Source organism: Alternaria incomplexa (genome assembly GCF_024043165.1).
Source record: "Alternaria incomplexa strain BMP 0042 chromosome Unknown scaffold_9, whole genome shotgun sequence".
Classification (NCBI taxonomy): Eukaryota; Fungi; Ascomycota; class Dothideomycetes; order Pleosporales; family Pleosporaceae; genus Alternaria; species Alternaria incomplexa.
In genome coordinates, this window is record NW_026249858.1 from 100,152 (window position 1) to 127,631 (window position 27,480).

Below are 27,480 nucleotides of genomic sequence, written 5' to 3' on the forward strand. Positions count from 1 at the left end.
AATAAACCTAGTTGCCTTGAGCCATCGGTCGATTCCTCCGCTGCAGGCGCCAACGGCTTGCTACTAGGAGGCATGGCACACGTCACGGCATGGCAGTTGTGGCTTGCCTTGGCGTGGCGTGAGGCCACGATGTACAAGCATCTCCACCCCAAGCCTCCTTTCTGGGCTGAGGTCAGAGGCGCTGTCGGGATCCTTTGACGCTGCGCTCATGCAAGTTACGATGATTGCTTTCCGGTAGGCGGGGAAAGGGTATATGCATACCCGGGGAATGAAGCGTTTACAGTATGACGGGTGTGGCTTTGCAATCTTGGCGTTGTTATGCTCATCTTGCGGAGTATAGTGATCAAGGTGAGGGGTTTCTAAGGCTGTCAAAGTCGTCTAATATATGGAACATGGCCCTTTTCTTGTCGAAACAATATTTGCTGATGATTGGAGATGTTACACTATTACTATCTACACATTACTAGACACTTCCACTGGGTACCTGTATAGCACCATTCTCCTTGGTCCCCTCCAATGCTTCGCCCCAGATTTGCTTGACAAGCTGCTTCTTGTTGATCTTACCCATTGCGTTCCTTGGGATAGTATCCACGACCTTCATCTCTTGAGGGATCTTGTAGTTTGCGAGCATCTCCTTGAGCGCCCTCCTCATGTCCAGCGCAGACCATGCTTTGCCTCCCTTACCTGCTGTCTTCCCCTGTTCGGACAGTACCACTACGGCAGCGACCTTTTGACCCCAGGCTTCTGATGGTAGACCGACAACGGCAACTTCGTCGACTTGAGGGAGGGAAAGCATCTCGCGTTCGATCTCGAGGGCAGAAACCTTCTCGCCACCGGTCTTTATGATATCGGCTGATTTGCGCCCGTGGATGAAGTAGAGAGGTCCCTTGGCCCATGCTTGGTCGCTCTCGCCTGCTCCCTTGACATTCCTTCGAACAGCGACATCGCCTGTCTTGAACCACTTCCCTTGTCCATCCGCGTCTTCTGTAAACTCTTTCGAGGTGGCTTCGGGGTTCTTCCAGTATTCTCTAAAGATTGTAGGACCGCGCAGTTGGATTTCGCCCTGGCGTTCACGTTGTGTCTCGTGATCAATTTCTTTGCCCTCTTCTATGATTTCCCCGGTCTCGATGTCTGCTAAACGCGCCTGTACTGATGGAAGCGGCCAGCCTACCGAGCCATCTACGCGGTCTGCGAAATCCAATCCGCAGGAAAGTGCCATACCCACCTCAGTCATGCCATATCGCTCGAGCAGCACGTTGCCCCCGCTGAGCTCCGTCCACGATGACTTCACCGGTGTAGGAAGGGCAGCGGACCCTGAGATGTTGAGGCGCATATTCGATGGGTGAAGCGCGGTCTTGGTCGCGGCTTGAAGTTCGGACGAGAGGGTAGGATGCGATGCGAGTAGGCGCGTGTATATGGTTGGGACGACGGTAAGGAAGGTAATGGGCTTCTTGGCTGGATCGGGGCTCGGTAGGAAGGGAGCTGCCAGTCGGTCCCATACAGCGGCAGCATTGAAGGGGAACTGGAACTCGATGGTGCTGCCGGCGAAGAGAGGCGTAAGCAATGCGTTGACGGTGCCGTGGATGTGGTGTAAAGGCAGAACGTGTAATAACACATCGTCTTTACTGTAGTTCCACGCCTCCAGCAGCGATCGCGACTGTGCCGTTAGCACGTCTTGAGGCAACAAAACACCCTTGGGTCGGTTTGTAGTGCCCGATGTATACAGCATCATGCCTCCCTTGTCGCTGGTGGGCTCCTCCAGCGTGACGTAGTCGTCCGTCTTGCCCATCATAATCTTGTCCTGTTTGTAGTTGATGGGCTGCGTCTCTATTCCCTCCTTCAGCACATCGTCGGCTTGACTCTGGAACTTCTCCGACGAGAGAAGCATCAGCGACTCGCTCTGGTCGATGATGTATCGCAGCTCGTGTGCCGGGAAGGTCGGCGATAGCGGTACAGCGATTGCATGTGCGGCGAGGATGGACAAGAGGGTCACTGTGCATGCGTGAGATTCAGCTGTTCTTCGCTATTGTAAACGAGGCGTAGAGGAACGCGCACCTACATAGTCGTATCCGTTTTCTACCAGAAAGGATATCCGTTGGCCCTCTGCGCTCTGTCCGCCGCAGTTCCGTTGCAGCTTGTCCTTGGCAGCAGCGACATCGTTTACAAGCTCGCCGTACGTGAAGGACCGCCCGGAAAGAGAGTGGACGACGGCCGTGCTTTGCGCATCGTGCTTCTTGATGGCTTCGAAGACGGGGAGGCGGGGCAGCGTGGATGCCATTCTCACGGTATAGAAGGGAGCGTGTGCGACGGGTGGGCAGCAATGGCTGTTGTATGCCGGCAGAGATATTTTGTGTCGTGTCAGGGTGCGAGCGAAAAGATTACGCGCCCACATGGCGGCAGGGAGATGTCCCGGATCAGCGCAATTGATGCAGGTTTCGAGGCTTCGGAGTACGGCAGATCGGTGCGAGATATGCTGTGTTTAGAGCCGCGTCGCAGTGATCGTGTTTCTGCAGTCTCCAAACAGCAGCGCAAAAGTTGTCATTTAATTGTAAGAGTACGGTAATCAAGACGCTATTCTACATATCATAATCATCTTCCAAAGGGTGCTCTGGCAGGTCCATGGCCTCAATGGCTCGTCTGACTGCGCTTCAAACTTTCGGAACCATGACGCGACGCCTTCCGATTTCGTCTTGGCGCTTGCCTCGGCACGAATTCTAGGGCCGACGCAACCCAATACTTCCACCACTGCGATCCAGTATTCTCATTGGTCCTACTTGACACCCTACCCGACTAGGAAACACTGTTGTGAATGTTCTTTCCAACTGTCGCGCTCGCTGGAAAGCGTTTCATGTCAGCCATGGCTCAGTCCATGACACCAATGGAAGATGCTCTGAGGACCAAGGTATTTATGCACTTTAGTTGACATACCTCAACTGTGTACCCAGGATCGCATCTAAAGTTTCCGTAGATCACAGAAGCCCTAAAGCCGACTTCTCTCGAGATCTTCAACGACTCGAATAAGCATGCCCACCACAAAGCTATGCAAGGAGTCACCAGCAGAGAGACACACTTCCGGTATTCATCGACCTGCAAGCTTCTCAACTATGTGACTTATATTCCTGACACTCACAGTGTTTTCATCACATCGCCAGCCTTCCAAGGCAAGATGCAGCTCGCACGGCATCGCATGATCAACTCCTTGATGAAGGACGAGTTAGCTCAAGAAGGCGGTATACACGCGCTGCAACTCATCACTCGAACGCCTGAAGAGGACGAAGCCCGGAAACAGAAGGAAGCCACCCAGGGATAAGTGCGGATGATTACCGATACCCACGAAGAACGACGATGGAACTGTTTGGCGAGAAGCGGCGGATAAAGCTCTGCTGGTAGATGGTATGCATATGGGGGTCTGTGTCCGGTAGCCATCGCAGACTGAAGCAGGGGTGGATTTAAAATAGTCGTGTAGTATGATTCAACAGTCGCAACGCTTCGAACGCCTCTAGTATAGAGTCACTTTCCTTCCATAGGCGCTTCATAAAGTGATCATAACGTAAAGCTTAGCAATCCAACGCCATGTCTTAGCATCTCGCAGAAACAGGAACTCAGACACGAGATCGCCGACTTGATGGAGCTGGAACCCCCGCTCTAGCCCCCGTCTTTCCACATTAAAGCCACCTCACACACGGAAGAAACTAACCAGGTGTGAGGACTACATCAAGACAAAAACCTGCAAAGTAGGTAACCTAACCTCAACGTAGGCTCTAGGGTTTTCAGTCTTTTCCTAGGTTGGCTTGCAGCCACCAGTCAACACCACTAGCCTTCTATCGTGGAAGACACGGCCGAACACTGTGATAGGAAGATTCCTATAATCTATTACACGTTCGACTAGCCATCGAAGTCAATGCGTTCGATTCAGAACAAGCAAAGGCATTATGAAGCGGTGGTGATGATCGTCAGCACTCAATACGGGCTTCCACATGATTACGAGACCCAACCACCCCTTGAATCTTGGCCCTGTAAGAGTGCAAGCAACGGGCTAGAGCATCTAACAGTCAGCATCTCGGCCTCCTTTACGCTCCTCGCCAACTCAGCAGGCATACCGCCGTCCAAACCCGCCAAGCATATGCACCAAGGGCGATGGCGAGGCAACGAAGCAATGCGTGGCGTACCGCTGGCTTACGGAGTTGAGTATGTTACACAGTAACTATTTGAGCATCTCTAGGTGTAAGCGAAGACTACCTAGATAGAATGGGCAATAAAGCTTAGTAAAGATGGGGTGATGTTAGATACAGCTGAAGTGTTGTCCAGTTATCGGTCAGCGGAACGTCGCTAGAGAAACACCACAAAATCACGGTGCGTTCGTTACATCATCCACCGTTACGTATCGCTGAGAAACCCAGAGGAAGTAGGTGTAACTGAGGCAAATGAAGGTGTATGTTCTTCTCACACATAACAGTGTACGGCAATCAGCACCTTTCTAATCTTCCATTGCGCTTGAGACATGTACTTCTACAGGAGCGTCCACATTTCAGTCTACATAGAACACTATGACAGGGTATAGATAGCAGAGTAACATGAAAACCTTGTGATCCGTCCCTTAAGCCTAATTTCCTTCCAATACGAGACCCAAACAATAGTGCGAAGCTGTTGGCGAATAAACTTTTGTGGGGAGAGTGATTTGTGCTGCGCAATTTGTATTGTATCATCTTTGACCACCTTCTACTCCGATTGAAGTCTCGTCCATCTTCCCACTGGACTCCAGTATCTGCCTTGCTGCTTCCTGGATAGAGAGACTTTCGCGCCGCATAGTTTGCACAGCCGCTTCAAGTCTCTGGGTTCTCGCGCGAAGACGACTGATCTCAGCACGGAGGACGATAATAGTCTCTCTCTGGGAAGAGACCGAAATGTTGGTATTGTGTGTAAAGTCGACGGGCGATGGATCCGGAGTGATGCCAGGTTGTTGTTCCGTGTCTGATATCGACACCGACGTCTCAGTTCCAACCACCATAGCTTCTTCCAGTAAACGTATGCGTTGCTCGAGCTCGGCTTTCTCAGCTTCCCATGCCCTCTTTTCTTCAGTGCTTTGTGCCTGGAGCCGGTTGGCCATGTCCATGATTTGCATATATTGTGCGCCATTAGCGATGAGCTGCTGCCGAGCCTCATCCCTACTCTGCTGTAGCTCTTCCATTTGACCTTCCATTGTCGAAACTTGTGCTGACAGCCTGTCCTTCTCATCCATAAGATGGATGACCTCTGCGTCGTTGATTTCGAGCTTTCTTTCGAGCGTGGCGCATGTCGTCTTTTGTCTTTCGAGGCTCTGGAGCAGAGTACCGTATTCGCGCTGTAGGGTACGCAATTCCGAAGTTTTGAGGCTGATTTGCTGTTGGAGGTCGTGTAAGCTCGGACTTGGTCCTAATGTTTGCGACATCGCTGGTGGTGATATTGAAGGCAGGCTTTGGGAGATGTGGAAGTTGAAGGAAGAAGGCGAAGGTAGGATTATCGAGTGTGGACGTTGTTGAGCCCGTATTGGGGCGTTCATCGAGTCGAAAGCTGGCGTAATGTCCGGTGAAGGGTTACCTGCGAACGATGCGGATTTGGGACGACTGAAGCTGCCAGAAACACCGGGATTTGACTCCTGTCTCTGTGGAGGCGTCCGATCCTCGCCGTCATCGGAGTAGTCTTGAGCTCTTCTCATCTTGGAAGTTTTGAGAAATGGCGACGAGGACCTTGGGCGACGCGACGAGCCTTGCTTCATGTGCCCTTGCAACCAGAAATCATGCTCGTGCAGCGAACGAAGCACCCATTACAATAGCTCTTCACTGCTGGCAATATTGTGTACAGGCGGCTATTTCAGCGTATGAGAGTTGTTCCCAAGCATGGTAAGGCCAGATGCTAATCGAGCGGCAATAGGGGAAGTTAGAGCAACTCACTGTATTGACTAGATCGTGCTTTGTACGCGTCAACCTTCTGTCTCTATTGGTCAAAACTTCCAAGCCCGTGGCAACTTTGCGCATTGATACATGCAAGCTGCAGAATACTTGGCCCTGGCAGCTCGGCAAGCATAAGTAACCATCCCTACTGCGTGCGCCAGCTCAGGCCCATGACCCTGATGGATGACCAAGCTGCTCTGCAGGAGACAAGCCCAGCTAGTACTACGGTAACATATTGGCGGATCTTGTGTAATAGAGTCAGCTATGGTAGCCTTTTTGGAAGGTGCAAATTGGCACACCAATAAGATGAAAGCCTCATGCGCCGGCTACATGTCGGTCAACACGCTCCCGCTAAACGCGCTGGTATACACACACACATGGCCAGGCTTCCACATCTGCACCACACGATAGAGCTACCGCATGATATACACACTGATAGATACAGAAGAGGAACGGGGACTTGAGACTTTGTAGGTACTTAGAGTTATGCCACTGTTTGCAAGCACGGCAGCTGTAGAATTCGAAACTTTGGCCCTACTGAAATGATTTGGAATGAATCAGGGCACAGTAGAAACCTTTGTTGATCCGGGATGTAACCGCCGTGAGTATAGTAGCCGGCTCGTGGCGGGAACGATAATAATGACGCTGATTGATGGAGGCTGTGACAGTCGGGCCGGGGCGCTTGGACCGCACTTCAAAGGTGTTGGTATCTTCCTGTGGTCGTTCCATGTCCGTACGACACTGCACAGGTGGGACTTGAACCTAGAAACCGGACACAGAAGTTGGCCTCCGCCATCAGAACAGGTATAATGCCTTAGGAACAGTGTCGATATAAAATCTTTCGAAATATATGTTCAACTGTAAGATAGTCGATATCATGGCATGCAAGAGCTGGAGTGTAAGAGCGCCATCGGTGCCGCATGTGAGTGCCGTGCAGTCGGAGTCTTGCTTAAAGGTCGGAGCTCGTGTTCGGTGGCATGGCTCCTAATATGGGAACATTCAGACAACCAGGCGTAATGCATCCGGTGGGTCATTCATAGGGGCCGTTACAGAGAGGCCGAAGTTCCGCATTGTAGTATGCAATTACGTGCGTATCGCTCCCTCGGTGGTACCAGAGTCAGTCAGCGCCATTGCTGCACCGAAGCATACCTGCACTCAGTAGCCTGGACAAGTGAGAGCCAAGTCGTAGGCCAAGATGCCCGTGAAAGAGCTATTGCCAACGCCATAGGCACGAGAGGCGCGATTCGATGCACTACTGTGAGGAGACCTCACCGGGGTCGACATGCCGGTTCGCGCGAACAAAGTATCAGGGAATTTCGACGAAGTGCTTGCCGGATGCACCCATAGCCAACGATAGGAGGAGCTTGTGGAAGGATGACGGCTGAGTAAGACGGAAAGATCGTTATCGGTAATGATGAGCGGGAAATCATCCGAAACTAGCGTCGTCAGTCAGCACGGGATCTTTGAAGCTCTCTGTTACGACATCTGCCGAATCTAGACTGAAGACATGACTTGTGGCCTGACCGGCATGCGCTTGCGGTAACACGAAACACCGTATTGAGATGCAAGTAATAGAATTGGGGCAAGGTGATCTCAACCTTCCCGAATGCGGAACTCGTCGCACATGTGCTACAAGCGCCCTGGAAGGAACGCTTCTGTATTACCACGATATTTTCCTAATCTCTTCCCATCCTGTTACCACCAACACCGTACCTCTGAGTCTTTTCATCAGCTTTTACGTTTTCACATGCGCCAAGCTGCACTCTGCCCGTCAGTATCCACAAAGTGTGTCCCGACATCCCGGGCAATCAGTCGAAGACGATCCTCAACCCAGTCTTTCTCGCGTGACACCACTTCAGTCTCAATCTTCTGCATCGTCTGCAACTCATCCAAGATGCCGTGTAGAATGGCTTTACATGCTTCGACGATACATGCAATGCTTGATCCGGGTGTTGGCAAAGCCAGCCTGTCCAGGTCGCGTGCAAATGCTGTTAACTTCCTGATCAACGCAGCATTTTCGGCCTTCCATGAATCCCCAAGGCCTTCAATTGTCCCAAGAGCCGCCTTGGCTCCATGCGGACCTTGGCGGGCGGACCGAATCTCCTGGACCCAGGACGACCAATGCTCAAATTCTTTCACCAGACGCTGTAGTCGACCACCCGATTCGACCAGCGACGGCAGTTCGTGGAGGGGCTCCGAAAGGACCTGGATGTACTCAACCAGGCCCGCAGATGAGCCGCTAGCACTCCACTCCAGCAGGGACTGCAAGTTCTTCTGTTCTTGTGCTGTGCGTTCGCTGTCTAACATGACTTGGTAAAGGCTAGCAACCTCTTCGAACTTCGTGCGCATCTTACGCTTCGCACTGATTTCCCAGCATCTATATGTCTCCGCCGACGATTGATGCAGAAGATGAAGTTGAAGCAGTTCAGATTGCAAACTGATCGCCTCTGGAGAAAGCGATTGCAACACTGTTTGAGGTGCAGGGTTGATAAATGTGGCAGTGGGAGCTTTCCCAACCTTACGTGGTGTGAAGTGCTGTTGAAGCGTGCTGAAAGCTGGTCGATTAGCCTTCTTCGGCTCTTCTGACACGACGTCTTTACGTTTTGACTGAGTGCCAACGGGCTCTTCGGCCCTGCGCACCGTACCAGTGCTCGGCAGGCCGCTGGATGCTTCTGGCCTGGCTTTCGTACTAGCAGAGCGGCTGAGCCCTGCATTCCGTAGCGACGTCCGCGTTGGACCAGATAAGGTATCGCCAGATGTGTTGTTAGTCCTCGAGGTACGCGTTGGTGCCAATAATAGAGACTTTGGCCGCTCGGAGATCGTGTTTGATCTAGCAACATCACGTCTAGGGGCTGATATGGTACTGGTCGACTGGGTCCTGGCATGACCAGGAGGGCCTGATGCCTGAGCTGATTGCGACGTAGCACCCGGTTTCCGTAAAGACTGCGATCGGGCAAGCCCTCGTACTTGCGGCTCTGCAGGCTTGCTGACTGAAGTTGGAGGCAGCATCGTCCTGGGAGCACTTGTCTTTTCAGCACTTTCCGTGCGCTGAGATGATGGGGTGCCCGTCTGATATGTGGATTTTGGTCGAAGTCGCCCTGGTACTGCACCCGGAAGCTGAACGTGTTGCGTTGGTGACGCTGTGCCTGGCTGATCTTGCATCCCGTTCAAGTCATCCCCCGCATCTTCCGATCCAGCGTCTCTGTCAGATACTTCAGGTAATATACTTGACCGGGTATTGTATCTATGCTGGCCGGGCTGGGGACTAGATAGGAGGAAGATTAGTCTTAGCCAGATCCCTCACACGCTCAGGTTCTACCCACAGTAAGCTGCGACGATTCTCCGGATCGCCCTGAACTGACGGCAATCTACTAGAGGCAGGGCGCGCAATGCCACTTGTGCCATGTCTTGCTATTTCCTTGTCGTCACCGGTCGGCGCGACTGGTGCAGCGTTCTGGAACCTGTTAGGCATTGTCTGCTGTAGGACGGGGCATGGCTTACCCGAGCCCGTGGGGGCGCATGGCCGATTCTGCCTATCTGTGAGCGCGGCTTGGAGTTCATCTTCGATACAGGTCGCGGCGCTATCGTGAACGTGTTGATAGCTCGGTCTGATGTTGCCGGGTATGCACAAACACACGAAACATCGGTTGTTGACATCCAATGAGCGCGGGCCACAGCGCTAGCACCACATATGGCTAGAACCCTAGCTATGGCAAGAGCATGTCCAGTAGCAAAGAATGGAATGGGAATATCGTCAGAGTTCGTTATCTATTGTATCTAAGCCGAGTGAGCGACCAATGCATACTTCGTGAAATGGCGCGTACGTCCATCCCTACGAAAGCACAGCTATTCCGTTCCCTGTTCTCACAGGCTACCACGGCGCGCTGGGAAAGAAACACCCTCGATAGCAGCGTAGTCAACAAACCAGCTAACGCGGTCTCCGCCCTTGTGGTTCACCAAACCACAAGGCAGCTGCTGACCCTCGTCCGAATCGAAGATTTGGCGCATGATGTCCTTCTTTCCTCCGCCAGTCGCGACGAAGGCGATCTTGAGTCCATGTTGTGCGACGGGAAGGGAGATGGTGATGCGCTTCGGGGGAGGCTTGGGAGAGTCGGAGATGGAGAGTACCCATGCTTCGGTTTCGCGCAATAGCTCAGAACCGGGGAACAAACTGCAGGTGTGTCCGTCCGGTCCACAGCCAAGCAGAAGCAGGTCGAAGAGTGGCAACTTTACGCTGTCGCGTGCTGCAAACACACTCACGAGCGTCTTCTCGTACTGGTCGGCCAGTTCTTGTACGTCATCGAGGTACTTGACGTCGATGGGGTAGACCTTGGGTGTGCCCAACTCAGACGGTATCTTGTCGAGAAGCTCCTCCTTGACGAGTCGATGGTTGCTGTCTTCGTGATCGAGAGGCACCGCGCGCTCGTCGGCATAGAATATTTCCCACTTGTCGAATTGCACCTTTCCTTCGCCATTGGTCTCCTTGAGAAGCGCTTGCGCAAGCGTCTTGGGCAGGGAGCCGCCAGACACGGCGACGCGGAAAACTTGGTGGCGCTCGAGCGCAGCGTTCTGGGCGTCGAGCACGTAGGTGCGCAGGCTCGGGGCGAGCTCAGCAGCGCTCTGGAAAGCGTATAGGTTCGGAGGCTTGCCCATGGTGTTGATGTGTGTGTTGGGTTGGTGAGTTGAAGTTTGTCGGCGCGCGATGGAGGGGTTCGGACAGGTGGGGCACCTAGCGATGTGCCGTTGTTTCGTTCGACGGCGGCGGGCCGGTGACGATTGCCACGATAGTGACGTGGGCAGCGTTTGGGCAACGGTACGACGATCGTGAAGAAAAGATAGTATAACAAGGCGAAAAAATGGCGGCAACGGCTGCCTATGGTGTCACCCCATGGACGATCGGGCCTCGATACCGACGTGCATTTTGAGCCAATCGTGCAGCTATCATTTCGCTCGGCCTGGGTCGTTTTGCGTCGTGATTGAAAGGCAGACAACAGGACATGGTAACAGGGAATTTGACTAGAAGAAGGAACAATATCCACAAGAGTTATGTATTCTCGCAATCTGCACATGACCGTCGCCGTCGGACTGGCCAATGACGCGCCGTCTGGACCATCAGGAAAACATCACAAGCTAGCCCGCATTGGGCTCTATCACGTGCATGTGTCCCTTGCAGCGCTGGATCAGTTCCAAGATTACCCCACGATGTTGACGATATATCTACCCCCCATCTAAACTAGTTGAGGATGCAAGATCGAATGCTCTAGCATTGGTTATCAGATCCCTCTTTCTTACGCTCTAGACTCACGGCTGGTTCAGGCTGGAAGGACCTATGGATCAGAGACACTGGATTTCTTGACATGTGTCTAGGTACATTCCTGAAGACCTCCACAAGATCTCGTATCAAGATACTAGTGTGTACCCATACGCTTCTTCTTAGGCATGGTGCACACAAAACCGAGCTTGCTTGCATGGAGACTATTTCCCGGTATCAACATGTCCGAAGCCACCACAAGGTGCTGGCGCTGCACCCGATTTCTCGCATGGATATAGTTCGGTATCAAACGTGGGCGATACGTACTGAGCCGATTCAGAGTACTAGGTCCTATTCGAAGTCGCAGCGCAACCACTGATGATGAGCGGAACCACGGCCACATGTAACTTTCTCTGCTCGAACCTGTAGATCGCCCACAGTTTTGTATTCAGAGAAGCTTGATTTGTGCGTCTTCAAGGGGCAATCATCATTTGTCACAGTAGAGCAGAACAAGGCAAGCCGAATTGGGAGTCTAGAAGCTGTCGTGCACCGCCGCGCGAACAGGACTCGAAAGGTCATATTGCTTTGTTTGCCAGGCTTTGTGCATGCCATCTCTTCACTGGAGGTGTTGAACTGCACTCGTTCCAGACGTGGCCCTGCTTGATTTGGTACACGTCGCGAACTCCGTTGGGTTTCGAGCCGTACTATGGTGACTGGAAGCTCCGGAAGGATCCTCAGCTGACTATGTTGACGGTCGAGCTCCGGGTCGTATAACTGGCTGCTGGGGCCATGCAGAGCCACGGTACTGCAGGGCTAGACAAAGCTCAGAGAGACCACGTTGCTTTTGGAGGATCAGGCTTCACCAAGTTTGGCAGTCTCGATCTTGCAGAAGAAACGACTCCATTTGCCCCTCCACCTCTTTGGCCTGCGATCGCAGTGGCGACTATCCAGTCATGGGGTGCAACGAGGCCTAGGCGTCGATTGTTCGGGCGCCGTTCAGCTAGGGCCAGAGGGTCTAGACCGTTGCCCACCAAGACTTTGTCTGCAACAAGGCAATGCAGGGCTGGTACCTCTGTGGAATGTAGTGGAATAATCCGCGCAGCTGTTTTGTCTACCAGGGGCTATTGTTACCTGGGTCGATGATCGTGCCACAAGTGCTGTATGCAGGTGCACATTTGCATTCTGGGGTGGTGGAGATTTCCGAGTGCAACGTAAGCGCTTGTGGACGGAGCCAACGGCGCAGCAGCGTGATTGTAGGGCGTTGAAACAGAGGGCGTATATGTCTGGCGACTATTCATCTGTTGAGCATGTTATTCGTGTGAAGATTGGCAGCTGTGGAGGTTGTGGCAGGGAGGAAGTGGTATAGGCGAGACAGGTATAGTAGAGTTTGCAACAGCAACGTTTCAGTGTCGGCGACGCAGGGCTCTGAAAGCATGTATTAGGTTGCGTGGTTCCCTCAGGCCCAAGGAGGGTTCATGGCCATGATCTAGACCGCCAGCCAACGGTACGGCCCGCTTTGACATCGACGATGGGCAGCAACAGGCTGCGAGGGTTGCGGTCGCAATGTCCGCAGTCAAGAGCTACTTTCGACGGGTTATTGGCGAAACTGCCGCATTGGGGCGGTTGTAGATGAGGAGATGGGGCTGGCGTGGTGATGGTACCTCGATGCTCGATGGGCGGTAGAGGACGGGTAGTTTCGGCGCCCGGAAGCGGACAGCGAACTGCGGACTGCGGAGGAACCGGAGGCTCTGGGAACCACGGACGCGGTGGTATGTGTATGTACAGCTCAGCAGCACAGCCTCAGGTAGGCACCAACACAGTCAGCACCGGCGCGAGGCCGACGCGACGCGTACTCCTACGCAACACGGGTGGTGCGAGTGATCTCATCCAGAGGCAAGTGCGAGCGGGCCAAAAACACCATGTCGCAGCGACGCAGCCGCATCGAGCGATGGGCGTCGTGGGCGATGGAATTGCAGCGTGATCGCGATGCACAAACGTCGCTATGCTGTGGGCGGGCAGGATTGGCCGTGTGCGGGGGGCTTCAGCAGCCACGATCGAGACCGAGTCGGGCGATCGGCGCGGGCGCGTCTCAGCCTGGTGGTGGCCTAGCAAAGACTTCGGACCCAGCGTCTTGGATGGTTGCCAGACGTGTTCCACAGCCCAGCCACGCGCCAATCAGTCGGCCGCACCGCCCGCCCAGCACGCGGCCTGCGACTGGCCGATCTGCCATCGCTCGATGGCTGTACGAGCATATAGGCGACCGCGATCCCACGTACGCTGTGTGATTCACACCCGCCGTCGTCCTACTCCAGACACATACAAGCCAGACCATGACCGCTGATCACCTCACTCCCGACCTGTTCCCCACTGCTCCCTCCTGCTACTTCAGCATCGTGCCTGCCGTCCACTTCTCCCAGGAAACTCCCTCGCACAGCCCCGTCTCCGACTACCAGCCCTACACACCCTCAGACCCGACCAACCCGCTGCTGGCCTTCCGCCCGGCACCACCTCTCTACATGACGAGCCCCTCGGATGCCTCGCGCCTGCTGCAGCTACAAACACAAGCTGCCCACCGCCCGGCCCCTGAGCCCATCCAGCAACAGCGCACCTCAAGCACCTCCTCTAGCAGCTCCAACAGCTCCACGTCGAGCATGGGCATGGGTTCGCCGTCCACACTGTCCTGCTGCCGCTGCCGCCGCGAGTGCCTCGCGAACATGTACCAGATCGGCACCAACCGCTACTACTGCAGCCACTGCGCACGGATGACTGGCTACAGCGCTGGCTGAAACCCACCCGAGCCTTCAACACGCTCTACACCCTACCGCCTAGTCAACATCTCGACTACCGGCTACCATTATCGCCTCATCACTACTGCACCCATACACAGACATCCGCTGTCAACTCACGCCACGTGAGCCGTTTTGCTTTCCAGCCCCGGCCGTGGAGCTCTGCACGAGCGAGGAACAGGCACCGCACATTGGCCTCTGAGCCAGTCGGTAGCGCACTTTGGCCCTCTCCGGATTTGCTCATATCCTGAGGACATTGCGCAGTTGTTGGTGTGGTCAGGCACACCACGAGTTGGAAGTCATGGAGCTGGCCTTCACGTTATTACGCTGCAACAGCTGCAGGAGCATTTGACCATGTGATACCCATTTTGTACAATACACCAGTCGCGCACTGCGCCGACCCACAAATTTGATTTTTTCAACCATGACATTTCCCATATTGCATCGTGATTGTCTATTTGCCGCTTCAATATTGCCCGCCCCTATTCCATTTGCAGTGCAGTGCCATATCGGCCAAAGTCCATCAATACACAGGAAAACGCGATCCGACGATCTTCGGAAAGCACAAAACCCCCGTGTGCACAGAATCCGTTCCCCGCTAGTCCCGCAACTACCATAGCGCGAACTGCCAATCTGAACTTCGCCTGTCGGGCACCAGAAGTGCCCTGTGACTGCTGTCTCGCAAAACCAACATCCGACGCGGATCACGTTAACCACGTCGAACGCACATCTTCGCGCGTGGGAGCATCACCCAAACAACGTCTCAGGTCAAACGTAGCTTGGGGAACGTTTCCCCGGTCACCTCTGTCCTCCGCGGGCACGCTTCCCCCCGCTGTCATCCAGTCGTATGGATTACTTACTCGTGCATGGGATTTTACATTTCCACAGCATGCTCAGAGGATCTGCTGTTCTCCTCTTTTTCCGCGTCAGCGCTATTCTGTTTCAAGTAGGGGAGTCGAAGGGGGCGGGATGACATCGCTCGATGGCGTGCGCCAGGCACGATGCAGGGCACGCTGATCTCGACGGCTTTAATTGTGGGTATCGGCTTGTTGGAAATGCGATGCTTGGTCGATGCCACGCCAGACGCGTGATGCGCGGACAGTTTGCAATCAACCGTGTACAGTGTTTGGCTTTTTCTCAACTGCTCGCCTTGATGGTGTCGTTGCAGATTAATCAGGAAAAGAGAATACATTGGGGGTCACGGAGTCATAGTTTGGGGATCGAAGATGGTGAACGCGCAAGCAAAAGCACCGTTGGAACGCGTGAAACGGATCAAAGGCCGATGTCTACTGTTGGCTGAGATGGCTCTGAAGTTTACTGAACCAACCTGGGAAGGTTGCTGGGCTGTTTGACATGTGCGTGGCTGGGTGATCACTTAGATCCGGTGATAAGGTTCCTTATCCGTATCAGCTTATCGCCAATTGCGAACGCGGAGAGCTTCCATCATCATCCGCGCATTTCCCACGACGCGTATCATCATAGTAAACACATCGTGTGCTCCACAAAACGCCGTTTCGCTTTGCCAATCCCGCTACACTCGCCCAGGGAGTAACTATCTATCCCCAAGGAACAACCATTAGGTCACACTCCCCGTATTTCCGTCTCCAGCGCCACCCCGGCCTTGCTCCTGGTAGCGCCTGTCTTGGCTTGACACAACGCCTCCCACATCGACGATGTCAAGCCCACATCGAAGATCTCCCGTGCGCAATGGGCTTTTGAAGCTTTCTCCCGTACACCGTGCACGCTCCTCCCAGGCCCTTGGTCGTTAAACGTGCGACCCGCGTGCATGATGATGGCCTGTCAGTTTTTCTGTGGAACCGCAATCGGATCGGCATGACATGAGCGATGGTCAACGTAAACATTTGAGTAGATCATATGCGCGGGCAGATTACCCGCATGTCCTTTGCTGGGACATCGACGATGACGTGCAAATCATCATGGTCCGCGGCCCCGCGCGAAAGGGCATCGAACGATGCAAAGGCCAACCGCCAGGATGGACCTACCCGACACATGCCAAAATGCACACGGAGAAAAACTGTCTCCGCTATAACCGTTGCGCGATGAAACCTTGCAGACAACCTGCTTTTTGGCCTAATCGCTCCGTCTAGACCCTTCCTACCCCGGTTGCCGAAAAGACGTAAGCCCCTCCATGCTGCGCTATATAGCAGGCTACTCATGCGTTGTTGCGTGCGATCGGTTTGACACCTGAGGATCACCTTATTTGGCTGACAATACTGACCACGTTGTTACGGAGAGACAGAGTAAACACCGGAGAAACGGCAGAGTGTTCGCATCGGCTCGATGTCGTGCCGCGAGTCGCGATATCGGGAAGCCTATGTGTAATAGGGGAGAAAAGCCCCTACCACACCTCGCCGACACCCAGACCCGGCCCCCGAGAAAAACACACGATGTCACTTTGTGGTGTAGGAGTAGTTGGATCGATCGATGGCGTCAACGTGGCTTGCAATGCCGACATCCAGTACCCCACGCTAACGGTTTTCTCCTTCTGCCGCTTCTCTGTAACACCGGAAGTAAAAGCACACGTGCGTTCCCTCTGCTGCATCGGAGAAAATCGCTGGAGATCGTACTACGCAGAACTTCGGGTGTGCTTTCTTCTCCATCTGTCCCATGCGCTGATAACAGAAGCAACGGCAAAAGCAAGACTAGCAGCGTGACTTGCGCAGGCACCATATTCTAAACATAGCGAAGGGGTAGCCATGACGACCGACGAACTGTAGGGCCATCGTTCCCAAAAGGAGTATGCGCCTATCGACGGCAGCTTAGTTGTTCTTGCGGATGGCTATTTTCCCGACGCATGAGCCTCAACGCTCCGCTTTCGGAGAGGTCAATTATTGGACCCGGCGTTGAGGCACCGCGGAGGCCCTCAGAACTTCTGTATATTCTGCGCCGATGTATCTCTTTGGGGGAATCGATACGTTACTATCCAGAGACAGCTATCGTCTTGGTAGTTGCCCCGTCCAGTTGGAAGGTATCGAACCAGTCCGCATCTCCCTTCACGCTCTTGAGGTCATCTTCAGCGAGGTTGTGGACGGGAATGTGTATTCAGACGACACCACAACTGACTGTCCTCGTGGATCATTAGATAGTCAAACGATTGGTTTCAAAGGTAACCTTCCAAACGATGAAAGTTGGCCTTTATCCAGCTTCGTAGCAACTATTGGACGGTAGGTCAGAATCTATACCAACACTACAACCGTCCTATTCGTAGGACTAGAGGCGTCACTCAATACATCCAACCCAAATCGACCAAGAATGGACTCTTCATGACAAGCGTGTGACGCCGCTGAATGGAACCATCTCTTGTCTGGGTGAAAGTCTGGCGCGCCAGCTTGGAAGCAGGATGTAGTTCCCTGTGCCGTCACCTTTCTGATCGATGCCCGTCCCAGTTCTTTCACCATCGCGAGGTGCCATTCAAATTAGCGTACCCTTGGTAGTTTTAGCACATTCACACTGAAATATTCAAGTGAAACGAGTTCCGCATTCTTCGGCTCAAGCGAGATAATTGATTTCGACGCACAGGTAGCATTGCATGCGCTCTTACAACATGTTGCAGATCCAAGATTTGGTGGATCAAGATCACGATATTCATTTCGCATCTAGATGCATGAATACCCTCATTCTATCATGTCGATAACCCGTAATTTACGGCCACATCATGCCATTGCCATCGAAGTTCATGCCGGTCAGATCAGTCCTGACATCAAGCGGGTAGTCAGCCGCCTTGAGGTCCCTTCTCCAAGACTGCATCCTCTTGCTGTGCGCCCTCTCGGAAACGCTCAGCTCACGCTTCGCCATGCGGGATGCTTTGTAACCACCAAGGTCTCCGGCAATGCAGTGGCTGACACCGCCCCAGGTTGAATCAGCAACAGCCTTCCAGATAGCAGTCACATCAACAGTCATGGCCTTGGTGTACAGAATACGGCAGTCTGAAGGCTCGTAGACGAACTGGAGAGGAGTGTCGGTCTCGTCTCCATCGCGAATACCATCGCGGAAGTTGACGTTAACCGCGTTGTTGGAAGAGCGGATAAAGGGTGTGTCATCGTAGTAGTCACCTAGTTCCGTCTTGTTGAGCTGAGCGCCTTCTTCAGGCGTAGATAGGTTACCGATGGTGAACTGAGCCACAAATTGAATGTAGTCCCACGGATAGTTGTTCGTTCCCTTCACACCGCCCACGGCTTGTGTGATGCCATCACGAGGGCGGCCTCCCAGTGAGATGTACTTGACACCGGCACGCTGACGCATGAGCTCAGAAAAGATGGTGCATGTTGACGCGCAGTATCCATCTGTGACGACGACGATGTCCTCAGCGGCGAAAGGAGCCTGGGTGTAGTTTGAAAGTGGGCCATATCCGTGGATGTAGATACCACCGGAGTTGAGCGGAGTCAGTGTGTCACTGAGGTTCCAGCGGAAGAGGTTGGTGAAGTTGTCCCCCTTTTGCTCGAGGCCAGGGCCAAACTTGTCCTGCCAGCTCTCGAAGTTTTCGCTGTTGACATCAAGATCAGATCGGTAGTTGAAGACGGAGGACACAACATTGCCAACCAGATCCTCCAGTGTTTCGTTCTTGGTTTCAGCCACACGTGGGACACCCGCGGCGGCTTCAGAGAACTTTCGGTTCAAGATCTCAGTGGTTTCGAAGGCGCGGTAGCGGTCGGCAGCCGCGTGGTCAATCTCTTGCGGGAATAGCAGCTTGTACAGATCGTAGCCGAGCAAGATAGTACCTCCGCCGTTGGCTGAAACGTCAATGACGAGCTTCTTCTTTCCGGCGGACTTGGCCTGGGCAAGGAATTTGGCAGCAGTATCTTGGAACGCTTCCTGTGCGTCAATTCCGACGAAGGATGGCACGGAAAGTACAGCGACATCTGAGTAGTCACCCTCGAGGAAGTAGCCACCGATCAAGTTGTGTGCTTCACGAAGGACTGGAGGCGGGTATCCTGGCGCGGGGATGGTGGGAAGAGGCGTAGCGGAGGTAGTGGCTGTGGGTGTAGGTGTAGCCGAGGTGGAGTTGGACGCTTCGGTCTCGCTTCCAGGCTGGTTGCCAGTGAACCAGAGCTTGTAGAGGCTCTCTCCGTCGGTAATACCATCGAAGGGGATCAGCACCTTGGCGAAGTTGTCGTATGTTCGGCTGGTACCGTTTTCAAAAGTAAGCTCGGTAGTAGCACCGGGGTAAATCCAGCGACCGCGGCCCGATCCCGCAAAGGTTCCAATACCAGATCCAACTGGGCCGAGAGACACAGTCGCGAGCTCGTAGAAGACGTTGTTGTACAATGCGTCTCGGTCCTGGAGGGAACCGTACTGAGCCCAGTGCTCCAGGAAGTCCTTGGCGTCCTCGCCATCGATGTGGGTAATGGGCGAAGGCGTGAATGTAGCATTGCCGAAAGACTCGGCCAAGACATCGGCATAGACGTAAGGCCGGGGAAGCTCCTTTCCGTCGCTCGAAACGGAAACCAGTGGTACAGGACGGGCGAAGTTGAAAACCGTGCCGACTACATCGGGGACGTACACAAAGTGACCATCATGGGTGCTTTGCAAGAGGGTGTAGAGCTCGAAACCGAACTGTTCTGAATCAGTTCATACTCTTCATAATGAGCAGAGAGACATCTTACTTCGTACTCGTTCTTGTACTCTCCTCCATTGACCTTTTCCCTGATCTCCTCGAGTCCGCCCCAGATATCAACCGCTGGCTGCACCTTCTCGGCGTATTCAGCTGGAGGGTCTTTCAACCAGACGGTATTACTTTGCCATTTGAAGTATGGGACGACACCGTCTACCAGGGCAAGAGCAGCGCTCTGGTTGAATGGGACGGAGTTGATGCAGTCCCATGCGAGTTCGGCAGGTACAGTTGCGGTACCTGCGGTGACGTTCTTGCCTACAATCGCAGTGCCGACTTGTGCACAGGGACTTGTCGCGTTGTAGTGCCGCGTATGAATGTGAGGTGCAACAGGCGACGATAGCGCAACCGAGGCTAGCGAGAGACCCGCGATGGCATTGAAGAGGGAAGCCATGCTTTCAACCCAGACAACACGACAAGAACTGGAGGCAAAGATCTCAGGTTCGCCGTGCCCTCGCTGCAGTTGCACGAACTCTACCACTTTATAGCTGCACAGCTTGAACCGCGGACCAGGTAGCGAACTTGCGCGTTCCCGAGAAAGAAGACATCATAGCTGCAGGCGCTACCCTGTACTTGTCATTGCTAGACCCATGTAGACCAAGGCAAACGACGGTCGGGCGAATAGGCGAGGCGGATATGATAGGGAACTAGATTAAGAGCATGCATGCACGAATGCTCGAAGAGGAAGGCCGTGGTGTGCTTGGTACTCTGAGCGATTGACGATCGTATCCCGCACGGCATTGGGGGTTCAGGGCAATACAGGTACCCAAGGACCCAGGGTCGCTTTGATGGTAGAGTGCCCACAAATATGGATGCATCTCGGTGCAATGGTAATGAAGCGCTTGTTTCTTACACAACCAGGTAAGAGATTGGACAGTCGGCCGCTGTAACACTGCGCGAAGCTTCGTGGAGTTGTCGAAGCTTCACAAGCCTTGGGCGCTAGCCCGCCTTTCTACGCTAGATTAGGCAGGCGCAAAGTGCGCGGTGCCGATGCGTCCTATCGAGCGTTCGAGCATTCGTCCCCGCTCTTGCGATATCAGCTTCCGAAAGCGCATTGGGTCTACGGGAATCATGACGTACGACGGAGCTGCAGTGCTTTTGTGTGGCTAGTGCTATGCAGTGCCAGTCTTCAGTACGAAGTACATGGGTAGGCACATTTGAGGCTGAATCGGGGGACTGGTAATTACTCCGCAAGATACAACAGGAACACGAGATTGCTGACAGGATCATCCCGCTAAATTTCCGAACACTGACAGCTGTAACATGTAAGACCATACAGCCTTATAGAATGTCTAACTAATCACCATATAGTCCGAAAGCTTACATGCCAGTCGATATAGCTTGCACCGATGCACTTAGCAGACGGCTTGCGCGTTGATTTCGAGATGTGTTGAAGTAGACACGGGCTGAAAAACACCGCAACCCGCCTTTCACACGTTGATGCATGCACGGATGAGTAATCTGATCGAGGCATAATGAAACACGAGATTCCGTCGGACGCGTTCAAGCCATACTCCAACATCCATCTCCTATCGCCAAGGCCAGTTCATGTGATCAAAGGGCAATCACAGACAGAGTATCATGGAACATCAACTCCTGCCAATTCACTGCAGCATTCAAAGCATGCCATGAAAGGACTCAACAGCGAATTGTAGAAAGATGCCAATCTTAAACCAGCATTCTCGCTACTACGAGCATTCTTGGGTCAATGAATGGAGGATGACCAGAGCGATGAACCGAAATGGATCGTAAGATGCCAATCATTAGTTCAAGAAAACCATCCATGGCATTGCCCAACATATCAAGACCTTAAGCTATCTATGGCATTAACAAGGCGGTGCACCAGTTGTTCAACAGGCAAGCTGCTTGACATTCACCCTATGTTTGGTGGAAGACCTTTGTCCAGAACAAAGCCTGAGAAGAGAGTGTGAGGGTAACTTCCTTGGCAGAATCATTACCTGAATGCATATATACTGCTATTGTGTCTCTACCTGAGCATTGGCGCCCAGTAGAAGCCACGAAGAAGACTATACTCGATGACAGACTTTCAATCTTCACTCTCAACGCCCGGTATTGTCTTATATATACCTTCGCATTACCTGCGCCCGAACATGTGAAATAGCGGTTTACGTGGTGAACCACATCCTGGTGAACCACATCCCACACGATGGTGTGAAATACGCGCAGTCACACTGTGTGCGAGCGGTGTCCCTTCGTCCACAAAAGGCCGGAAAATCCGTCAATACATTGGATCATTCCTCGCCATACATCGTTGTACAACGCAGTTGAACAGTACCGCACTGTGAGCCAGACCTCCGTCAATATGAACCACCCTCCAGCACGGTCGCGCGAGCAGTACTTTTTAAGCCACGTCAAGCCGTCGCCCCCTTCAGACGATCCGGCATGTCCCATCTGCAGAGATCCCTGGAGTCCCGATACGTATACCATCATTCGGACGATATGCGGCCATGTCTTCCATCGGTCGTGTCTAGATCGATGGCTAAATGAGGAAGACGGTCGGAACACATGTCCAACCTGTCGTGCAGTTTGTTTTCTCCAGCCCCCAGCACAGGAGACCGTGGTTCAAACCGCAGGCCCTAATGTCGACCACGGATTCGATCCAGGGCTTGGGGTTGACTCAGATTATTTGACCAACACTGTCTTTGGTCTCATGGCTACAACGATCCAAGATATGCTTGGGCCGATTACAAGAACCGAAGATATCCGCAGGCAGTTTGATATTGATCTCGAAGGCCCCAATGATCCCCTGCGGTTTCTTCAAGCCATGAAAAACGTCGTCCATGCAGGTGTACTACAGGGTCGATTTCCGCTAAATCTTCAGGAAGGCTGGATGCCCGAACTAAGGCTCAGACTCGGAGACTGGCAGACTATCAAGTTCCTGATAGCGTCACTTTTCATCTCTGCGCATTGGCGACTGATGACCCCATGGCAGTGGGCCGGCGTACTGGCCGAACGAAATCGGATTGGGCGTGCTGCATCTGACTCGGCGGACTTTGGACCTGACAGGGACTCTTGGATAGAGTACATTAACAACCGTTACAATGCGGAGTATGTGATCTCGATTGACGCCTACTTCCCAGGCGCCGGCATGACACGCTGGAAGGAGACTGATACGACGGGCCAAATAGTCAACGAAGATGAGCTGGACTTGGCCATGATCGACACCACTTTGGCGACCAACATCAACGTTCCGGGTACAGATTTCAGTCCGGGCCCTCTGCTGTACTTCCAGGGTAACTCACTCTGGATTTCGGAACGAGTGATGGGCAACATTGTAGAGTTGAGCATCGACAGGACCTCGCGTACTGTATATATGCGTAGCTCCGCAAATCGCGAGTTCAGGGTAGAGTTCCTTCCCCATGGGATACAGGAAGACGGTTGTTTGCCACCAGCTACCTAGGTACGACAAACATGATAAGGCGCGGTGGAGGGGTTTTCCGTTTCGGGTTCTGTTGACAAACTTGTGGAAACAAGAGGGGCGGATTCAGGATATGTTGTCACGCGTGGTAAGAGAAAGAGCTCCAGGGCTGTTGTCGCCGACGCGCTAAAAGCTGCCCCACCCGCGTGAGAGCTTCCCAGGTTGCGTCGCGTCGCTCATCGCATCTTCACTTCAGGATTTGGCACTCTTGGTTACGCGCAGGGCTATGTGCGCTCTTTCTTGTAGATTTCCTGCCTTTCGCTCATAGAGTCTACACAAACATGCGATAGTCTAAACCCGACGAATCCACCCATTTCTACTTGACGTATAGCGGACCTATCTCTGACACACTGCAACATAGACAAGATGAAATATAGCGGGTAATCCTTCACCTTCCACACACCTGATGTTCGCCCAGAATTAATACTGTAGGCTATATTTCGTCTCCAACCCCTCCACCAACATCGACGCCTCGCTCGCTATCGTCAACACCCTCATCCAAGGCATCGAGACCAGCTTCCCAAACACCACACGACAGCAAACACCATGGTCACTATCATACCGCGCATTTCGCGACACCATACCTCCGGGTTACCAGCCACCTGCGGGTGCAGACGGTAAACAAGAGCCATACGTACATTCATACCAGCACCTCCTCCACCTTTCGAGCCTCTCGCCGAACCGCACATATGTCTTTGCACAACCGCGAGCGCAACAGGAAACTATGACGTCGATACCGCTGCGACAACAAGACGCACATGCCTCAGTATTGCGATACCAATCTTCCGCTCTGTGGACGCCGAGACACATACTCGCGGTGCGAGAGGGGGCATCATATAGCGGGGGCCTCTGTTCGATACAAATCGGCGAACTACGAGCGACTCGCGAAGGTCCGCAGTCAGGCGCTATCTCATCACCCGGCGTCGTGGTCTGCATTAGCACAACGTTGGGCGCTGAGGACACTGATGGCAACCTGGATTCAGGCTATGGCACAATGGAGAATGGTACAGCGATGGAAGTGGACGAAGAGGAAGTCGACATTGAGTATGCGCAGGCTGTGGTGCGCGACTGCTGGAGTAGGATCAAAGATGGTCGCGATCTGGGCCGGTCAGAGATCAGGGAAGTGATGATGGCTTCGACCACAACGAATAAAAAGGGCCAGGAGCAGGAGACGACGGTGCGCATGTGGTGCGATGCTCTGCGCATGCGCGGATGAGCCAGTATTTGCACGACATCATTTATCATCAGATACCCAATATGAGAGCTTAAGATGGACATTTGACAACTGTGACGGTACATGCACTCATATAGCGTAGCACGCAAGTGAATCATGGATAGTTTTACAGTTTGATTGACTATATGCCAGGCCTACCCTGCCTAGACACTCATACGACCGTCTAGTCTCATTGCCTCCTACCGAATCCCTAGGTATCCCTACAGGTATCTAAACTACAACAACGTAAAGGGCAAAGAAGGAAAAAAGAAAGCGAAGGTGGTAAGGTCAAGTATTAAGGCAACATCTTGCGCACATTCAGATTACAACACATAGTTGAAGATCGATCCCCAAAGCTTGATCAGCTCGCGCCATAACCCTAGACCGGACATATGCAAAAGGAAATTTCTTGGAAGGCGAAAGAAGGAAGTAGTAATAACCAGCCAGTAGATGAAGGATAAGTATCGCACAATGAAGAAGATACACGACATCCAGGTAAAGCTTACTGCGCACCAACCTCTTCTTCTGCCCAGCCAGGAAGACCACCGTCACCCTGGATGGCAAGACCGTAACCGCCGTTGCCGCTGCCGAAACCACCGATGCCGGAGCTTAGGCTACCGAAAGAGCCCTGCTGAGGTGCTTGGGTTTGCTGCATGGAGTGGTTGAAGGGGCCCTGAGTGAAAGCGGGCAGGCTCACAGCGCGAGAGTGTTGACCACGCGAGTTGAGGTTCGAAGGTGCGAGGAGGCCACCAACAGTAGTAGCACCTGAGCCACCAGCTGACGTACCGTTAATCAGACTGAAGCTCGATGTGCTTTGATGGGAGCTATGAGAGTGATGTGGCTGAGGAGTGTTCAGGTCGGCACTGTAGAAAGCAGCTTGCGGCGACTGGAAAGATTGCTGCTGATTCTGCTGCTGCTGTTGCTGCTGCTGTTGTTGTTGCATGCTGGCCTCGACCTGTTGCTGTTGTTGCTGCTGTTGCTGAGCTTGTAGGTACATCATGAGGGGGTTGTTGTTGCCGGAGTTCATGATGTTACCTGAAGCAGGTGCTTGAACGGAAGGGAACTGGCCGTTGGTGCTTTGGCCAGAGCCTGGTGCGCCAGAGCCAGTCGGCGAGACTGAAGCACCAGCACGGTTGGGATGCAGTCCGTTAATAGGCGATGGTGACTGGAGACCATCGCTACCGGCTTGTTGAGCCTGGGCCTGCTGGCTGTTCATCTGGCGAGGAGGGTTACCGCATCGGTCCTTTCCGAAGTTGACCTTGAATCGCTTGTATTCGTCACGGCCACGGATCGCTTCAATTGCCTTAATGGCATTGGCAATGTTGGTGAAGTTGACGAATGCACAGCTCTTCTCGCGCAGGGTGTTGACCAGCTCGATCTCGCCGTACTCCGAGAAATCCTGCCTTAAGCGGTCTTCGGTCCAGGACTCATCTAGGTTGCCAATGTAGACGTTACGTGAGGCACCACCACTGACAGCAAGAGCAATCGCAGGCGGGAGAGCACCGGAGTGCTTACCCCATCCGATCTTCAAGCGACGGTTGTGGATCATAAGTCCCTGAAGATTGCTAAGAGCGTAGAAGGACGCAGCCGACGTCGGGTCGATGAAAGTAACGAAGCAAATGTGCTTATCCGGGATATACCTGATGTGGTGAAGAAGACCACCGCGCACAACATTGCAGATCTCCTCGATGGTGGTTTCGGGATGAATGTTACCTAGGTAAACTGTTCGGTTGCCCAAGTTGTTCACACCACCAGCAGAGGTCGCGACCGCCGCGGCAGCGACAGATTGCTGAGCAAGAGCATTGGAGATCATGTCGCGGTCAGCACCGTTCAGAACATGAGCGTAGCCAGGCGCGATACCCAGGTACTGCGCGGCGTTCTGCTGCTGGGTCTTGGAAACGTAAGCGCATCGATCCTTGCCGTAGTATACGCGCCTAGGCGCTTGCCACTTTGGCTCCTGGGGAAGTTGAGACACAGCCTTGATGGCATTTCCAATGGACAAGAAGTGAACAAACCCAATAGCCTTTTCCCGGACGATCTTGACGGTATCAATGGGACCAAATTTGCTGAGGTCTTCGCGGAGTTCGTCCTCAGAAACATCCTCGGACAAGTTACCTAGGTAGACGTTGCGAGAGGCACCCGATTGCTGCACAGCCAAGGCCACAGATGTGGGGACCTGGGACGGCTTTCCCCATCCAATCTTGATGTCCTGACCCCTGATTGACAGCTTCTTCAGAATGGCGTCAGAGTGGAAGTGAGTGGCGGAGCTGCTATCCAGGAAGGAGATGAATGCGCAGTTCTTGTCTGGGAGAAGCCTGACGGACTCGATTTGACCACTGCGTACATGGCCGAGGATCTCCTCTGCAGAAGTCTCAGGGGGGATGTTGCCCAGGTATACAGTCCTGCTAGTTCCAGATACAAGACCGGGAGCAATCGGCATTGAGGAGCCGAGTCCACCGAGACCCTGCGCGCCGTAACCAGGGAAACCTCCAGTAGGTGACTGGGGTCCACCAAAAAAGCCACTAGTGGGAGAAACCATGTTCTGGTACAGCTGCGGTGAAAGAGGCTGTTGCAAGGGGCTTCCCATCTGGTTGTTCTGGTGGTTCTGTTGCTGAGACTGATTCTGGCCAGCGAACTGTGCGAAGTTCTGAAACTGCGGGGAAGCGAAAGCCGAGGGCGAGCCTGGCTGGAAGGGGCTACCGAGGAGCAACTGCGAAGGGAGCAGAGGGGTGAAGTTCATGTCGAAACCAGTTCCTGGAGTCTGCAAATCGTTGCCGTTCTGGTTGCCAGGGTTGAGTCTGCCGGTATTGATGGACATGTTGTTCGCCCTCTCCGGGTGTCGGTCGCCATAGCCGGGCTGGTTAGTAGCGAAGGCGCCGTGCGAGAAGCCGTGGTGACCGCCGTTCATCTGCCTGTGGAAGCTCGACTGGAGACGAGGACCGCTGGGGGCGTTCGGGGCGCCGTCGTGTTGCTGCATACCGAGGAGGTGCGGAGGCAGACTGAAGCTGTCCCGCGCGTTTTGAGATAGAACCGCCGTGGTGAAGGTGTATTACTGCGTCCGGGACTCGTTGGACCGGACGGCGAAATATGTATGGCAGAAGGTGAAGTTGCAACCGGTTGCAGAGAGGTCGCCGGGCTTGCGAAGATGCTGCTGTATTACAAGATGTAGAGCGTTCTAGAGGGCATTAGTTTGAGCGCAGTGGAGACGCATTGGACAAGACGTACTTCCAAA

At 53.5% G+C, this 27,480-nt stretch overlaps 8 protein-coding genes across 8 annotated transcripts; 3 read left to right on the forward strand and 5 right to left on the reverse strand.

The window, feature by feature from the left end:
• Positions 1–463: 463 nt before the first annotated feature.
• On the reverse strand, positions 464–2,278 carry J4E90_006394 (uncharacterized protein; the record flags this gene model as incomplete). The annotated part of the gene is made up of 2 exons (XM_051435939.1): positions 464–1,992; positions 2,056–2,278. 2 exons carry the CDS (start codon positions 2,276–2,278, stop codon positions 464–466), a joined length of 1,752 nt encoding a protein of 583 aa, XP_051289733.1.
• A 579-nt stretch (positions 2,279–2,857) lies between these two features.
• J4E90_006395 (uncharacterized protein) lies at positions 2,858–3,310 on the forward strand (the record flags this gene model as incomplete). The annotated part of the gene is made up of 3 exons (XM_051435940.1): positions 2,858–2,902; positions 2,969–3,075; positions 3,133–3,310. 3 exons carry the CDS (start codon positions 2,858–2,860, stop codon positions 3,308–3,310), a joined length of 330 nt encoding a protein of 109 aa, XP_051289734.1.
• Positions 3,311–4,702: 1,392 nt separating this feature from the next.
• On the reverse strand, positions 4,703–5,695 carry J4E90_006396 (uncharacterized protein; the record flags this gene model as incomplete). The annotated part of the gene is made up of 1 exon (XM_051435941.1): positions 4,703–5,695. One exon carries the CDS (start codon positions 5,693–5,695, stop codon positions 4,703–4,705), a length of 993 nt encoding a protein of 330 aa, XP_051289735.1.
• Positions 5,696–9,794: 4,099 nt separating this feature from the next.
• Positions 9,795–10,583, reverse strand: J4E90_006397 (uncharacterized protein; the record flags this gene model as incomplete). The annotated part of the gene is made up of 1 exon (XM_051435942.1): positions 9,795–10,583. One exon carries the CDS (start codon positions 10,581–10,583, stop codon positions 9,795–9,797), a length of 789 nt encoding a protein of 262 aa, XP_051289736.1.
• A 2,928-nt stretch (positions 10,584–13,511) lies between these two features.
• J4E90_006398 (uncharacterized protein) lies at positions 13,512–13,967 on the forward strand (the record flags this gene model as incomplete). The annotated part of the gene is made up of 1 exon (XM_051435943.1): positions 13,512–13,967. The coding sequence occupies one exon, from the start codon at positions 13,512–13,514 to the stop codon at positions 13,965–13,967; it is 456 nt and encodes a 151-aa protein (XP_051289737.1).
• Positions 13,968–17,630: 3,663 nt separating this feature from the next.
• J4E90_006399 (uncharacterized protein) lies at positions 17,631–19,990 on the reverse strand (the record flags this gene model as incomplete). The annotated part of the gene is made up of 2 exons (XM_051435944.1): positions 17,631–19,541; positions 19,592–19,990. The coding sequence occupies 2 exons, from the start codon at positions 19,988–19,990 to the stop codon at positions 17,631–17,633; spliced, it is 2,310 nt and encodes a 769-aa protein (XP_051289738.1).
• Positions 19,991–22,705: 2,715 nt separating this feature from the next.
• J4E90_006400 (uncharacterized protein) lies at positions 22,706–24,251 on the forward strand (the record flags this gene model as incomplete). Its single annotated transcript, XM_051435945.1, has 2 exons — positions 22,706–22,896; positions 23,468–24,251. The coding sequence occupies 2 exons, from the start codon at positions 22,706–22,708 to the stop codon at positions 24,249–24,251; spliced, it is 975 nt and encodes a 324-aa protein (XP_051289739.1).
• Positions 24,252–24,750: 499 nt separating this feature from the next.
• On the reverse strand, positions 24,751–27,225 carry J4E90_006401 (uncharacterized protein; the record flags this gene model as incomplete). The annotated part of the gene is made up of 1 exon (XM_051435946.1): positions 24,751–27,225. One exon carries the CDS (start codon positions 27,223–27,225, stop codon positions 24,751–24,753), a length of 2,475 nt encoding a protein of 824 aa, XP_051289740.1.
• Positions 27,226–27,480: the final 255 nt, after the last annotated feature.